General features: G+C 31.5%; 2 protein-coding genes across 2 annotated transcripts in view; both read left to right on the top strand.

Annotated features, from left to right (window-relative positions):
• LOC124362525 (dolichyl-phosphate beta-glucosyltransferase-like) overlaps window positions 1-5,941 on the top strand; it is a 26,362-nt gene extending 20,421 nt beyond the window's left edge. Inside the window, exon 7 of the mRNA XM_046817108.1 lies at window positions 2,581-5,941. Coding sequence (XP_046673064.1) covers window positions 2,581-2,690 — 110 coding nt within the window. The 3' untranslated portion in view covers window positions 2,691-5,941. The remainder of the gene's footprint in view (window positions 1-2,580) is intronic.
• LOC124363553 lies at window positions 4,811-17,103 on the top strand. The gene is made up of 2 exons (XM_046818805.1): window positions 4,811-4,927; window positions 16,612-17,103. The coding sequence occupies exons 1-2, from the start codon at window positions 4,811-4,813 to the stop codon at window positions 17,101-17,103; spliced, it is 609 nt and encodes a 202-aa protein (XP_046674761.1).

The raw sequence follows: 17,103 nt of genomic DNA, 5'->3' as shown, positions 1-17,103 counted from the left end.
AACCAATTAACCTAGCCTCTATAGGGCTGAATGTTTGAATTGATTTTGGCAGAAATACATGCGTGACCTAAAAATATTAATAGAATGAGTTTGGATACAGATAAATTAGTCCATTTTTCAGGACATTTTAGTCTATTTGGTTGCTCTACAATAGTGTTTGTTGCTATCTTCAAAGAATTTTTTATTTATTTTTTTTATTATATATTTAAGAAAAACACGAAATCAAAAGTAACTGTCAATATTCTATTACTTTTTTGTTTATCTGTTTTAATAGTTTTTTTATTCAAAACAGTACAATGTTCTTTACACGGAAAACCAGTTTTTATTGGATTACTTAATTATAAAGCATAATAACAAAATAATCAAAATTAAGTTACTTTTTTTCACTTTTTGATGATTTTATGACAAGCTTCTGAATTAGTTGTTTGGGAGATGAGATCAAACTGTTTGTTTCATTCAATTGTTATTATTAAAATGATAATTAAAATAAAAATTATTTACATTACATACAATGACCATTAATTTACATTTTATAATTCACTTTTGTGTCAGTCTTTGAATATCTTTGATATCTTAATATCACTGTCCAAGTATTTGTCTACTTCTGAAGTACGCAAATTGTCTTGCTCCATGAGGTAGCGGAAGAAATAAAAACTCATTCAACAACTATAAACAGTTAAACACTAAACATTGAGAACATGATACATAGAATGTAAACAGAACATTAAAGTGACGGAAATTAAGCATATGGAAAAATGTAAACAATAAAAAAAAAACTATTAGTTGTGGTTTCAGTGTGCAAACATAATAAATTAAAACGGAATAATTGCTTATAAGGATGCATGAGGGCACAAAACTTTGATATAGCGGAAAAAACCAAACAAATACGTGATCGTTAGCGTCTAGAAAGAGCATAACATGTTCCGCTTGGACAAGATTATTCAGTCCTGCTCAGCCGCAACGACTGACGCTTGGACAAGTTCCCCTATGGGTTAACCCTTTTAATGCCGACGTGCGCCGCGAGCGCACGTCATTAGGTTTTACGAAAAATGCCGACGTGCGCTGGGGGCGCTCGTCCGGTTTTTGTTATATTGTAGTTTTAATTATTGACTAAATGCCACTAAACTTTGCATACTGTATCTAGACACTACTACTATTGATACAAACTCAACATGTGATGACGTTATCAGCTGTTTTCAACCTCATTTACGTCAAATCATTCAGTGAGCGTCTGGTTTCTGTGGTAATACGTTGTTGCTAGGTTATGTTTTAATGGGAATTATTCGTGCTTTTCTTTTGTTTATTTCAGTTTGCTTATATTATTATTAGTTTTGTGATTATTGTAAATAGATTTGACCATGAGTAAAAGAGGGGGATTCATACTTTGTGCTTCGGCAAACACAAGTGTTAAAAAAATTTTAAATTATGTACCCTATATTGTAAATAATTAATTTTAATTTTATGTAAACTACTTTCTTTATTATTTCAACAAACAATTTTATACATTGGGCTAAACAACACGTGTAAATAAAGTGATTTTGAATGAAACTGACCAAAATATGTCTTACTGAATTTTACTGTAAAATGTGGACTTTACAAGGTTTTCAACAAAACGCTGTAACTTCACTATTTTTCAAGGCAACTTCTTCAAATTTGGTGTGTGTGTTAACAATTAAATATAGTACAATTGCCAGTAACTACTTTTTAGTTAAGGCTAATAATAAAGGTACCTTTATATGTTCAAACTAATTTTTTTTAAAGTTTTTGTTTTTTTATTTTTTGTTTTTTACAAATATAAATTATATAAATTTGTAAAAATTTTAATACTCATTTGTTTCAAACACTTCACATTATGACATAAAAAACAACACCTCAATGGATAATTTCCTTCAATAAATAAAAAAGTTATACATTTTTTTTAAATAGTTGTCAAATTATGGAAAAAAAGGCCTGGCATTCTTCGCATGTACTTTTTGAAAAACAGGTTGGCATTTTTCGAATGGTCACTGAAAAAATGTCTGGCATTAAAAGGGTTAATTAATGCCACTGTCTTGGGTTTTGTGGTATCTTTCCACCCAATACGGCACTGAACGTCTGATTACCACCTTTCTTATTTCTTGTTTTTTGTTGTTTGGTGGCAGGTATTATAAATGTGAACAAAATAAATACAATCCTGACGTGCAATTTCAAGGAAAGCTCACTCTGAGTTCAGAAACATTTGTTGAACTGTGAAGTGTTTCCGCACACCACTTCTTAAAATAGGTACTTTTTAAATTCTAGTTGTCCATTACAAGCCTCTGAAGATGATCTTAGTTGTCCTAGGATATTGGGAATTGATATAAAGTATTAGTATTGTAACATTTTAGTTTTTTATCCCTCTTATTAACATATTCTTGTGGAGAAAAACAATAAAAGTCACAGTCAGCCTATCCTAACTCCTGAATAATCTGATGTGATTTATCCAGTCTGCTGTAACTTTAAATTGAGACTTGAGCCAATAAATTAGGAACAAACCTTTTTAATAAGCCAAATTATAATATTAAAATGTCTATTTTTATTCAATTGAACTGTTTGTGACAGGATCTAAGATAGTGCCTGTGTGGAGTTGGCTGCAGATGGGTCGGGACCTGTTCCTAATTTGGCTGAGGTACATGATCGGAGCATGGAAGATCCACAGCAAGCACAAGTGACCAGTGAGCAGTGATCTCCAGCGGTATCTCATGTCTTCCTGTCTTCCCACAGCTTGTGACATCACCAACACGGCTGCAGGACTATGTCACTATTGTTGTCTCTAGTTACACGTCTAGCGTCGGAGAAGCGCTAGTGTCAGGGGGTGTTAGCCTCAAATAGCTGTAAAAAAGACAATATCACCAAAAGATATTACGAAAGAACTTTTGTGGAAAAGTTATCTTATTCTAGCAACTAATCATTGTTATCAGTTAGAATTTTTCTTATAATTTAATCTTAGTATGGTCTTTTTATAAGTGATACAATAAGAATAATAGTTGTTCTGTGGAGTCACAATTGGAATTTAATTAATTTTTCCAATTGTTTTAAACAAATTGAAAAGAACTAACAAGATTTGACTCACATATTAAGTGTATCTGTAGTGGCTGTTACTAATTGAATAAATGGTACCACATAACTGGTTAGTTCACATGTCAATAACAATCAGATAGCATTTATTTTTCGGCTGTGAACTGTTGCCTAAGGACGCAAGGTACTTAAATCTAGTACTGATCATGCTTTATTAAAAAATAAGATTGTGCTTAATTTATTTATCCTCATCAGATCTGTCCAATTGCTGAGTAATAACCAACAATTCTTTGTAAAAATGTATTATTGATGATGGATGATTCTAACATTAACGATAGCAAATTTCGGAAAACCTGTTATCCTATCAAACCATTGATTATTATAGTTGGTATAAACTAAAATACGTTTTAATGGGTGTTATTAGGCCATGGACCTAATTTACATCTAATTAAAATCAAATTAGTCTCAAAACTAAACATTTCAAAGCGTTATTCAAATTTTAACATTTTAAGGTATATTTAGCAACTGATCAGTAGGCATACTTATCAAGATCTAAACAGAGGGTTGCTAAAGGTGGAGTGGTTAAAACAACTTCCAAATATAGTAAGCACAACTTTAAAAGTGAATTAAAATTTTCTAAATCAATTATTTTCATTTTAATTACTTTAGATATTACTTACAGTTAATAATACTATAAAATTGATTCTTCAAAATTCAAATATCAAATTAAAAATAACTCACTTACTTTTCATTAATTTTAAAGATTCGTTCCAAAAAAATATATATTTTAAACATTTTAAAAGTGTTCTAATTGTCCAAAAAAGTGCTTTACAAATTGTAGCGTTACATTAGAGCTGTCTATATGGAGATTTTATGTCAAAATAGAATTATTTAGGCCCTATATTTATTTCGAGTAATAAAGTTGACTCTTCTCAATTTGTAATGACAACACATAATTTTCAAATATTAATCTCTACATATAACGCAATTTAATTTTGAAACAATTACTTAAAATTTTAGTACACAAAGGAGCCCAGAGCAGAGTGCAGTGGTGAGTAGGAAATTGTAACAATAACTGACTTACTGACTGCAAGTAAGGGAAGCTATGCCCTCGAGATACCAGGCATATATATGGTTTATGTATTGAGGTTTCCCCCGAGGATCTCGCCTTCACCCCTGACTATGGACACTAGGCATCCTTAGTCAGTTCCTCGAACCGAAATTTGTCTTTCATCCTTCCCGCTGTTAGGGTTGGTTCTTCTTCTCATCACACCATTCCTTGTGTTCAGGATTGCCACTTTCTGTAGCGCGACGCCCCCATTTGAATTGAAGGGCACATCGGCTTCCTCTGATCCTTAGCTCCTCCTCCCCACAGTACCCTTTGTACTGCGGATCCACAGAACATTTTCACAAACCAAAATGTTCTACCATTTTTCCTCTTACCTGGGATGACCAATTCCGCACTCAAAGATGGAGGCCAAAGTCCTCTCCTTCTGTGGTCTTTAACCCTGGATCTGTTGCCCAGACCGTGGTGAGCCTGGAATAGGGTACCGAAAGACCAGTTCTCTAGGCATACCTCCGGGGTACAAAATACATCGGAGTGGCCAGCCCCTTCACCTGTACCCTAACATGCAGGCCACAGTGAGCCAAAACCTACCTTCCTCTGTAGACTCTGACCAACGAATCTGTTACCCAGCGAGTCTGGGTTTGGGTACCTTTAATAAGTTTTTACAATATATCTTCTGAGGTGCGGGATACACCCATTCGTGTGACCATGTGCGAAGATGGTACTGAACAGGGCTCTTTCAACAGCCTCATTGGAAAGCCTTCTGTGCTTGCAGGTTGCAGCCACCAGCACTTTGTGAGCCCATGCCCTCGAGACAGAGAGCAAGTATTGAACTGGGAAAAGACAAGGACAAGATTCAGCTCTATTTGATTGCATATAACTGTTACTAGAATTGAATGGAATGTAAATAACACATACGGAATTTCCTTGAGAGCTTGAGAAGCAGAAACAGAAATATGAATAAAAAAGAAGGGGCAGTAATATAAATTACTTTACTTTTTATATTACATTTCGTAAAAAAGACATTTTATTCCTTATAGTTTGTATGCTATATCATTCTTATATTATGATAAACTGAAAGTGTACTACACAGTGTAAATCTAAATATTAAATGAACATAAATAATATCAAATGTCTAAAATTATTGTACTTGTTTCTTCATAACTAGGATTTCTGTGGTCAGTCACCATTGTCAATTGCACAGCAGAATTACAATCTTAGTTCAAGGAGCTCTTTCACTATAAAACGTTTTTAAACTTAAGAGAAGACATTCTTAAGTAGCCACACTTTTTTTTCTTTGGAGGATAATTTGATTATTTTAACACAATATTTATACTTCTTCTTTTAGTTAGTACGTATTCATTTATATAGAATTGTGATAAAATGAAGTATTGACTTAATGTTTATAATGACGTACATTTTTATAAAATAATTTTCACTTTAATAGTCACGCAGTTCTTAATATTACTGTTATTTACCCTTGGCCTATGGTTTTATGTTCCATTGAATTATGTTTTTGTAAATTATTCAGATCTGCACTTTTTTAATTAATTAAAATTACACATTTCTTGTTAAGTTATATTTATAAGCTGTATATTAAGGCTATTTTGGGCAGACAATTTTTACATTCCTCAAAGTGTTTTACATAAATGCTGGCAATCTATTTTATTATTTGCAATTATTTTGATATGCTTGTTGTATCAATAGGCATACATTTTTAAATAAATTATATTGATATAATTTTACTTTCTTGTTTATAATAATACCAACTGTTTATACCGGGGATATGTTTTGTTAACATATGTATATATTTCATTAATAAAAATTGTTAATAACATCGTTGTGCTTATCTGTGATTTTTAATCCTAATTTCAATACATTTATTCTTAGACCAAAATGTAGAAAGACCGAATTTGAAATACTGTGTATTTCTAAAGTGTTAAACGTTGTATGTTATTCTCATTAATTAAATTTACTGAATTACTATCAAAAACGTTGCTAAATAAGGTTAGATATTTAAACATGTCAAACAATTGTTTTGGTGTTTTTGGACATTAATAGTGTCAGCACGTTGTGTACACTTTTCACAGGAATTTCTGTAACAATCCAGAACTTTAATTAATGGTGATAACAGGTGACAAAACAAGTGTGTGAGAGTGAGTTGAATTCAAGGCCTAATCATCTCAATAGCTTAGCCTTAGAAATGGAAATGCCTAGGCTTCTTAAAAAACCAAAACCGACAAAATTCAATAATTTTAATGAAATATGAAGGCTATTAATGAGATATAAACTGCATTGTTGAAGCAGTTGAAAGCCATAAAGAAAAACATATACTGTATGCTTCAAATGTAGGAAAAAGCACTTTAGCACATGCTTAAAAAAAAAAAATAAAATAAAATAAAAAGTAAAATATAAGAATACATCTTGCACAACAGGCTCGGGACTGTTCTTCCAAATGAGTGTATGAGTAAGAATTTTATAAATTTCAATGTTAAAAACTCTACTCCTCAGTATTTATAATCTATGGGATGGTTCACAAAAGTCTTAGCAGAAGGTTTACATTAAAAATAATCCCCTGTCATAATTATTGTAATCTATTATTATTATTGAATAGTGACTTCCCTTTGTTAGTGTCTTTAAATTGGGATGCTGTATTTTTGTTGTATTCATAGTTAGAACAGTACTTAAACCAACAACATTGAAGTTATTCCTGTTCTGTGATAATATCATATATATAAAATTACTAGAGGAGTGAATACAAATTTTCAATGGCTGGCGGTAATTGGAGTTTTCTATAATTTCCTTGTGCTTCATAAACCTTTTCTAAGCTATCAATCCAAGGAAAGACCTACTCACCTACTCATACAGTTTCCTGCTCAAACATTTGATCTAGCGATCAATCCATGGAAAAAACTACTCACCTGAATTACTTCATACAGTTTCCTGGTCAAACATTTGATCTGTGAACTAGTCTTCTTTTTCTCATTCTTGCTAGTCGGTATAAAAAGTTTAGCAACTTCTGTGCTCTTTTAAACCCTTTGAGTGCCAAGTATTTTTTGAGTGGGTATACTGAAAAGTGCCAGGTATTTTTCTAGTGGATGAACCTAAAAAGTGCCAGCCCTTTTTCCGGCATTTTGCAAGGTTTTAGTAAAAAATTCACAGTTCGATTATTTAATAAGCTATCAACATGATTCTTTTTTTATTTTTCTCTGAAAACTCTGTTTAATTAACATAAAATAACAAAGTTTACCATAACACTAAATTTAGGAATACCAAAAATGGACTTACCTAAAAAAAAAAATTCAAAAATATTTTTTAATTTCATTTTTCAACCAAATTATTATGACCAAAAAAAATTCATACCCTTTTCTTAGTCCATATCACTGGAAAGTGTATGCAATTGTCTGTAAATCTTGAAAAAATTTATATTATTATCTTCAATAATGAGTAAGTTATACAACTCTTTTAAGAAACTTGTTACATTGTTTCTGGTAGCTATGGCAACCAAAAATGTTTATATGAGAGTTGATTTTAATAAGCTATCAACATGATTCTTTTTTTTATTTGTCTCTGAAAACTTCTGTTTAATTAACATAAAATAACAAAGTTACCATAACATTAAATTTAGAAACACCAAAAATGGGACTTACCTAAAAAAATTCAAAAATATTTTTTAATTTCATTTTTCAACCAAATTATTATGACCAAAAAAGTTCATATCCTTTTCTTAGTCCATATCACTGGGAAAGTGTATGCAATTGTCTGTTAAATCTTGAAAATTTATATTATAAATCTTCAATAATGAGTAAGTTATACAACTTTTAAGAAACTATTGTCACATTTTTTTTCTGGTAGCTATGGCAACCAAAAATGTTTATATGTGAGTTTCATAATTTAAAGTTTGATCGGAAGTGTACTAAAACAATTTAATTTGAAAAGAACGATTCTTCACAAACATTTCAATATGATATTATTTAAAAATATTAAAGGTTACAATTTTTAGTGACTTTTTCCCGAATGTCCGGTAAAATCGGACGTCGGCACTTTTCCGGCCAAACTTTTGTCGTCCGGTAAAATCGGACGTTGGCACTCAAAGGGTTTAAAACATAATTTAAAGTCTACATTTTCCCTTATAACAGAAATCATAGACATCTGCTTAAGATCCTCTTGAATGAGCTTAGTTTTCTGATTGAATTGTTTTATTTGGTTTTACACAACAGCTTTTATGATGATGATAAAGGTACCATACAGTCACATTGATGAAATGTTGGTATGTAAAAGCTCAACCATAACCAATATGGAGTCTTATCTCTCACTCAACTCAGTGTTTGGGACTTATTTGTTTCAGTTTCATATTTGATATCTGGAGCTACCTTTTGCTTACTGCATTTCTTAGTTGAAAAATCTCACAACTTTTGGGTTGGGCAAAAAATGTCTTACTACTGTAATTTCAGATGGTTGCGAGGTTTAAGGAATGCAAAAAACCAATTTACATACATGGCTATTGGACATTTCTTGCAGATGTGAACTTGAATTCCCTGAAAAGCCCTGCTCATATCATACAATGTGTTTTGCAAATTTGTAATCTTTACCAGTAATAAACAAGTATTATTGAGAATCAGTATCATGCCTGTATTTCCTTAAAAATTCAGACCACATCTAATCAAACTTTTCAGTTTTTTTTCTTCTTAAGTATTTTTTTAATCTACTTATTGATATAAATTACAAGTTTTCAACACTTGATACTATGTTATCTGCATCCCTGACCAGGTAGCTGGATCAATGGTGTCAAAAATGTAGTCATGTACAAAACATTTTGTTAAAATTTTATCTATTTACTAACTATTTACATTATTTACACAGGCTATGGGGCAAGATAGTGTCAAACTCGCTACTAAAAAACTCTTCCAGTGAGTAGAATGCTCTCCTCAGCAGGCAAGTCTTGACCCTAGACTTGAAGACCTCCAATACATTAGCCCTGAGATAAGTTATTTTGGACATACTGTGTACAAAGAGTAAACTGCCCTTGGAGTGGAAACTTCAGTAGCTTAACTGTTAATACATAAAATAACCAGACGATTTCTTCTGTAATATCATTTCTTATAATATTGGCACATGTGTGAAAGAGATTTTTATGATCTACACACCACTTGAAGTCCATAATCTCAATATCGCTCTGAAGTTCCTAAAGGTGGGTTATCTAGATTAAATCTGTGATAACTATAAAATCAATGGTTAAATATATAGTTGGGTTCTATGACTTCTTAAAGGTATAATCTGCTTACCATTTCAGATCTGTTTGGTTAGTTTATTTTTAGAACTATTAATAGCTTTGAAAATAGATTGTTTTCATTATTTTTTAATTGTATTAAAGTTGCATGATTTCTAAAATTAATCACAGCCGGGTACTGAGTTTTAAGTAGGTTTTATTTACAAAATCAGGCTATTCCAATTGTCCTCATGGTAGAAATTACTGACAATTTCTGTGTAACTTCACCTAACATTACCTCTAGAGCCCAAAACCGTGTCTATTCTAAAGTTTATATATATATATATATATGTCTTATAACACGGCTTGTGGAATCATCTGTAATTCGTTGGCCATCTTGGTATACTATTTTGTTTCCATTGCGGCTTCGTTCTTGTTTATGTACAAAGGAAGATTTATGCAAAATGTAAAGTCTACAGATGAAATATTTCATATCTTGCCACACGATGCATTCAAATTTTTTGTTCATTGAGTTACGTTTTATATCAATGATTAACACTTTCAACTACAGGCATCTGTGGTACTGTATAGTAAGTGTAAATATCATTACCATATATCTTCACATGGAGCTGGGAGTGTTAAATAATAAAAGTTCTAGTGCAGTAGAGAGGGTACAACAGCGCAAGAGTGTGCTATAATCGCATCTTGTCACCGACTTTTAACATAGACTTTCTACTCTATTATTTTTTCCATCTTAGTGTAGGAATAATCAACATGATTGTGTTGATATATCACAGTTTAAAATCTTATGAAATCGTACTCAGCTTGTTTACAAATTTATTTATTCTGCTATTTCCTTGATGCCATCATGGGTACCCAAAAGACCAATGTAAAAATATTAGCTAACGCTAAGGCACGTCCCATGGGTGACATGCACCATATTTGAATTCAGTGTTGCTTAAACAGGGTGACCCACAAGTAACCCAACAAACTTCTCGGGTGGTTTCCTCTCATAAAAATAATTTAAATAGTTCATATAAATATATTTCCGGAAATGCTTTTTAATAGCGAGCTATGGCTAGTGAAAGGTTGCAACCATTTTCTAAGAAAAATTAAAATAAAACAAAATTGATGTTTTATGGCATAAAGATAGTTGTTAAATGTATTGGATTGTATATAAAATGAACTGAAAAATTGAATAAAATACTTAACAGACCTGTGTACTATCCATTTCTGAGATATCAGACAAATATGTTAAAACATGCTTTGTAAATAAAAGTGGTTTGTACTAATATCCTTGTTATTATAATACCTTTCTAAATTGTGTTACAAAGGGAGGTTACATTTTTACATTTTTGAGTTGGGGTTGACCTGCTAGAGGAAACAAAGCCCACTATGTTTAATATGCCAAAAAGTAGGCAGTATTGGCATGGAAACATTTCAAAGTGTCTTTTTTCCATCTGCAACTGTTCCAAGTATATTTGAGAAGGGGGAGACTTTATGACCCCCCTGTATAAATAAGTTCTTAGAATTGTACTTTACAGATGATACACCTTTTTAATGTCTACTTAATTTAGGTAAAAAGGTGGTTTTATTTTTTAGCATTTATCATTTAGCATTTATCGTTTTCGACTCTTAAACGTACAAAATGAAGCGTGAAAAATACATTTGTCCATAACCAGGTATGTGACATCGCCATTCAAATTTCAATGTTGTTGCAGTCTAGATCTGTTGTATCAGCAGAAAAATTTGAATTTTTATTATAATCTTTTTAGAGAAATAAGATAGCTTGATCCCATATTTAATCTTGTTATATAAACAAACTAAACATTCAATTGGTAATAAATTATATTATGCCATTTACTTGTTTACTTTTCCCATATCCATTTCTTCAATTATTCATGCATATTTTAGGTATATTATTAGCTTTTTTAGCAATTTTTTAAATTTATAACTATAAATAATGCTACAGGCAGAAAAAATTTTTAGTTTACTACATAAATTTTTAAAAAAAATGTTATAACAAATACGTTGGCTTATAAAATTATTTCTATTAGATCCTTGCAATATTTCATATTGGCGTGTTCATAAAATATTTTACAAAGAAAAGCTATTGATATTTAAATTATACATATCTTAACATACACATACATTAAAACATATATTCTGCTTCCACATAAAAGTGTGCAATTTTTGCTTACTTAGGATTGATTATATATAGTTTAGATTATATGAAAATGATGCTTGAAAATAGGATGTTTGAAACATTATAAAAATGTTCCTAGATCTCATTTAAAAAGTATTTAGTCAAAACATTTATTATTTTATGTATAGGAATCTGCATTTCTTTAGTAGAAAACTATTCATTACATTAGGTCTATGATATTTAAAAAATTGCAGTTTTGAAAATGTGATGCTCATTATTTTGAACATTGCTCAAATCTAGAGTTAAAACCTGGTAAATTAGTTTTCATAAAGTAAAGAGCACTTAAAAATATCTGGCTGAACTGTTTATTTGTGATTATACTGAATTGTGCATTTGGTAAAGTTATATTTTTATAACAGTTTGATGTATGGGGAGAATAATTAGAGATTAAGGATAGAACAGGTATTTGGTTGGTAGTCTTATTGGCTTTGGTCAGTTTTGCTGTGATATTCTGATGTTAAAGCAGCAGATAAAGTTATCATTACTGTTGATCTGCTGTTTAAATAACATTAGAGCACACTAAGTGCTTCAGCGGTGTATTCAGGGGAAGGGCCCATTGAGGCCCAGCCTCCCAAATCGTCTTGAGAAAACAAATCCTCAATCAAAGATATATTTTTACTTATAATTTTATCATTACAACTATAAATTTAAATCTTGTATTATTCACTCTCTGCTTCATTAGTATACCCCACACATATATATATATAGAAATGAATGTTTGTGTGTTTGTCCTTTATGGAATCGTGAACTACTTGACTGATCACTATGAAAATTTGTATTTATATGTATTTCTCCACGTAGAAGGTTTATATGCTATGCTCATTGATGTAACTCACCACCAGGCGGCGCTAAATAGGATAAAAGTTTTCAAAGCGCCTGAACTTGCTGAACTTATATATAACTTATATATTCAATTCAATTCAAAATTCTTTATTCATTTTTATGCACATGTGATACAATGAATAGTGTCAAAGTTCTAAATACTACCTAAATAATATTTACAATGTTAAGTACAGCTAGTACTTAATTGCAAGCATCTTGGAAACTATAAAGAGAGGTGGATAGTTCCTCAATGGAATAGAGGGCTTTGTTGATTAGGTACTCTTTTAGATTTTTTTTGAACTTAGAGCCACTTTCAGTTTTTATGTTTTGTGGGATGAATTTTAAAAATTTGTTCCCCATGTATGTAGGTTTTTTTTTCAAAAAACTGTAACTTATGGTTCGGAATAATCTCGTGTTTTGCTCTAGTGTTGTAATGGTGACTGGGTGTCTTATAATTTAAATTTAATTGTCGATTTTTTGCTAGAAGGATTGATTCAAAAATATATTGTCCATAAACTGTAAAAATGTTTAAATGTTTAAAATGTTCTTTAGCTGAATCATTATATTTCAGCTTCAGCATTATCCGTATTGCCTTTTTTTGTTGTTTTAATATATTTTCCATATTTATTTGTTTAGTTGAACCATAAAGGGCTATGCAAAAAGAGATATGAGAATGAACATTATATATATAACTGAACTTATATATATAACTTATATACTGAACTTATATATAACTTATATATATATAACTTATATACTGAACTTATATATAACTTATATACTGAACTTATATATATATATATATATATTAAGCTTGGGAATCTTCATTACAGTTAGAACCTGATTTAGAAGTATTCATAAAAATCTCCACCATTAACGTAAGATTAAGGATAAGTAAATACGTTTGTTATTTAATTTCATGCAATTTATACAAAAATAGTAGATAGAGATTAAGTATATTGATGACTTATATTGTTAGAAGTAACAGTTTTGTTTGGTACAGTTTTTAGCATGTAATCAAATCCTTTTAGCCATTTTTAAGGTAAGTTCCACATTTTCAAAACATTCTTTACATTTATAAAAATTGTCTCTGTATAACATTAAAAAATAAGACGCTGATCTATCCTCCACCTTGAGTTGAGTAACCTTGAAATATGAGTAAATGGGAATGCCCCCAAACTCAAATCCTGGGTACACCACTGAAGAGCTTTAACACTTGTCCAAACACTGTAGTTACAGAGATCTCCAAATATTTATAGCCTAGTCAGTATGCTTGTATATTTCTGTTCACGATAAGATACTGCCTTTATGTCAGCTACATGTAGAAATCATGTTTTCTGTCTTCCCATCAGAACTCTGAGCTCATATATTTCTGGCTCATTTCAATTTAAGAGTTATAAAAATTAAACTTTTATGTAATACATTAATCCATTATAATAATGAACTACATTAAGTCTCTAAAAACATAATTTTGGTTTTGAAGCAATCTTTTTTAATCTTGAGGTACCTGTTTTCGTTGCTATATTGATTTTGATCTCATATGAACTAATGTTAAAAACTATGTTTTACATAACTCTCTTATTTTTATGCATAGAATTTTATGTTTGTGTTATTTTAAGTCAAAAATAACCAACTTTCAAATACTTTTTAATTTTTCCATTATTCCAGTGGAAAATTTAAATATGAAAAATAATCACTTATTCAAAGCTTATTTTGACTTTTTAATAAAAATACTTAATTAAGATAATACCACATTTTACAAAAACCTCAAGGCATTTGGATATAATTATATAAGACATATTTACATTAAATATCTTGCAAACTTTGTGATCAGACTTAAAGAAGAAAATATTATAACTTTAATGTTGATTTTATGTCCGTATAGCTGGCTCTTATAGTGGAATTCTTGTCAGCTTGCCCATTTACTCTTGTGACATATGACGTAAAAGAACTGGACTTACATAAATACAATCTTATTACAGTTCCAGCATTTCTCTTCAAATTTAACTAAAGTTATTTGTATTGGCCTTGTTTCTGTTCCTGATAGAGTGATAAACCTGTGTTGCTCATAAATTGTTCTTAGTCTTTAAAAATGTTCCTTGTTTTGGGAAATATTTATTCTAAATTTTCAATTGTCTTACATTTTTAGTATCCTTTTTCTAACTGAATTTTAAAACCCCTCCTCCACTTGAGAAGATAAAAATAAGGTTTTAATAAAAATAAGTTCAGTGGACTGATTTTCTAAGGTAAATTATTTTTTATTTCCTATCTCCTAACACTTAAGTGAAATTTTAAATGAAAAATAAATCAAACTTGCTAACTTTGCCTATGCCCAATCGTTGTTCTCATTTGGAATAATAGCCTGGGGTGGAGCGTATAAAACTCTTTTACAGCCACTGCAAGTGGTTCTGAAGGCAATCTTAAAAGCCGGTTTCAAAAAATCTAGGAGATATCCAACTGACACTTTAGAAGAAACTTTATCAAGAAACTGCCATTCTATCAATTCGAAAAATCTTCATTAAAACACTTCTTGTTCACATTTATAAACATTTTTATACAATTTTCTCTACAACTTCACATTCTCATAACACACGATATTCACGGAATATTGGAGTCGCATCAATGCAAATCAGTAAATCCTTCTCATCTACAAGTTCTCTTTATATATCCCATCTTGTGTATAGAAATATCTGTAAATACCTTCCAGACAACCAAATATTCACCTCACCTTCAATACTTACAGTAAGAAATGCTTGAATGAATGGCTGTATCTTATCAGCGCGGAGGAGGCGGAGGCAATTATCACGGCTGACTACAGAAGGACCTGACTCTTGACCCTGCCTCCCCCCTCTTGATGCCCCTTCAACAGCTTGATGCCCCTTCAACAGCTCTGATGCCTTTAGATGGACTTTTCCTATTTTATACATTTATTTGTTTTATTTCATAACAGTTCGTAAAGAAATCTGCTAGTAATGTGTTAGGTTGTTCTGCAGGTAGACTTTTTGATCTTTGAAATACACCACTCCTTAATTTTGTTTTTCTTCTCTTTAAATATTTCCTTTAAACTATTTGTAGTATTTATGCTGATAAATTTCAATACCGTATTATGTAGATACGCGCGCGTGTGTGTGTGTGTATGCGTGTGTTGATATTATAATATGATAATTAATTACCAGATTCAGTTCGACCAAAATCTCCAGGGAAGCAACTCGAGCCTACGCACAGGCTTTTCCGCCCATGTAGGCTCATTTCCTAGGCCACTTTAAATTTGATGTGTATAATATTTTTATGTATAATGTTGTTATGTAAACATTCAACTAGTATAGTAACAAGACAATATAAATTTAATAGTAAATTTGCACGCATGTAAATATTTTTTGGATATAAAACTATGATTCAATTCAATTCAATTCAATTCCTATTAATTTAACCCATTGTAGGTTAAAGGTGCACACACTGCATCTCAGTCCTGCATTTAGTCCTCGCTTATAGTTAATTTTGTTTGTAACATTCTAAATACTCTTGAGATAACTGATAGTCACACGAAGCTATTCCAATCTCCGGATCCATTTTATATTTAAGTTTAAAGAACTGTGTTTTGGGACCCTGAAGTCGCTCAGTGATACAGTTCTTATATGATTCGAAATTTCCTCCAACATACCACGATAATAGATTGAATTGCTTCAACAATCTCAGTAACAATTGAAATATTTTAGGCCAGTGTAGAAGAACCCTTAAGCCGAAGGCGATGCAATTAATGGTGGGTTTCTGTGTAGTTTGAGAATTAAAGTAAGCATATCTTAGATACATAATGTTAATTTCCGTAGTTAACAGCTTCAAAGATAAGCAAAATTGCTTATAGCTCTTATTTTAGTCTTTGTACGTATATGAGCAGGCATGTTTTCAACGCCATGGTTGAGTTTGCCATTTAATTATTATAGTCATTGTAATTTAATCCGTCCTAAGGTACTTCTAGTACCATAGTTGAGTTTGTCTTGATTCCCCGACCAAGAAAAGAAATACAGTATAAATACACAGGTCTGAGAAGCCTATTTAAGTAATAAATTAACTTTCGGCCATTGTAATTTACTGTTTACTTCCAGTCTAAGATATTTCTGGTGCCACAGTTGAATATTTTTTGTTGCAATGATCAAGAAAATATATTTATATACAAAGGTTATATGTTCGGTCGGCTTGCAGCCAGGCAGTGCGCAAACTCGGCCTGATACACAGATTCTCACAGCATTTCACTGATATATACTCTCTTTCAAGACTCTCTACTGTGCCTTGGTGCGCCCACATCTGGAGTACTGCTGTGTGATTTGGTCCCCACATCAGAAATATTTGATTGAGGATCTGGAGAGGGTCCAGAGGCGATTTCTCAGGCTGGTAGGGCTAAGGTTGGGCTATGGATACCTAGAGGTCTCTACACGCGAAGTAGCATCCCTTCTCCAACTACCCGCTCTTGAAACAAGGTGCTTCTACCATGATGCAATATTCTTGTTCCGCCTCGTTAACTCTACTGTGGACTGTCCTGAGCTGCTGGAGAGGATTTGCTTCCGGGTTCCTGCTGGTACTAGATCCCAATATCTATTTGCTAGATCCTCTGTTTCCTCATCATACTTGGCCAACTCTACGATGCGGAGAATTCAGCTTCATGGAAACCTTCTTCCTAACCACATGGATTTCTTCGCTTCCTCATTCCTAACCTTCAAACGGAATCTCAAGACATTTATCAACCTGCAACACACTGAAACCTCTTAA

The sequence above is a fragment of the Homalodisca vitripennis genome, chromosome 5, assembly GCF_021130785.1.
Source record: "Homalodisca vitripennis isolate AUS2020 chromosome 5, UT_GWSS_2.1, whole genome shotgun sequence".
NCBI lineage: Eukaryota > Metazoa > Arthropoda > Insecta > Hemiptera > Cicadellidae > Homalodisca > Homalodisca vitripennis.
This window is presented reverse-complemented; position numbering and strand designations above follow the sequence as displayed.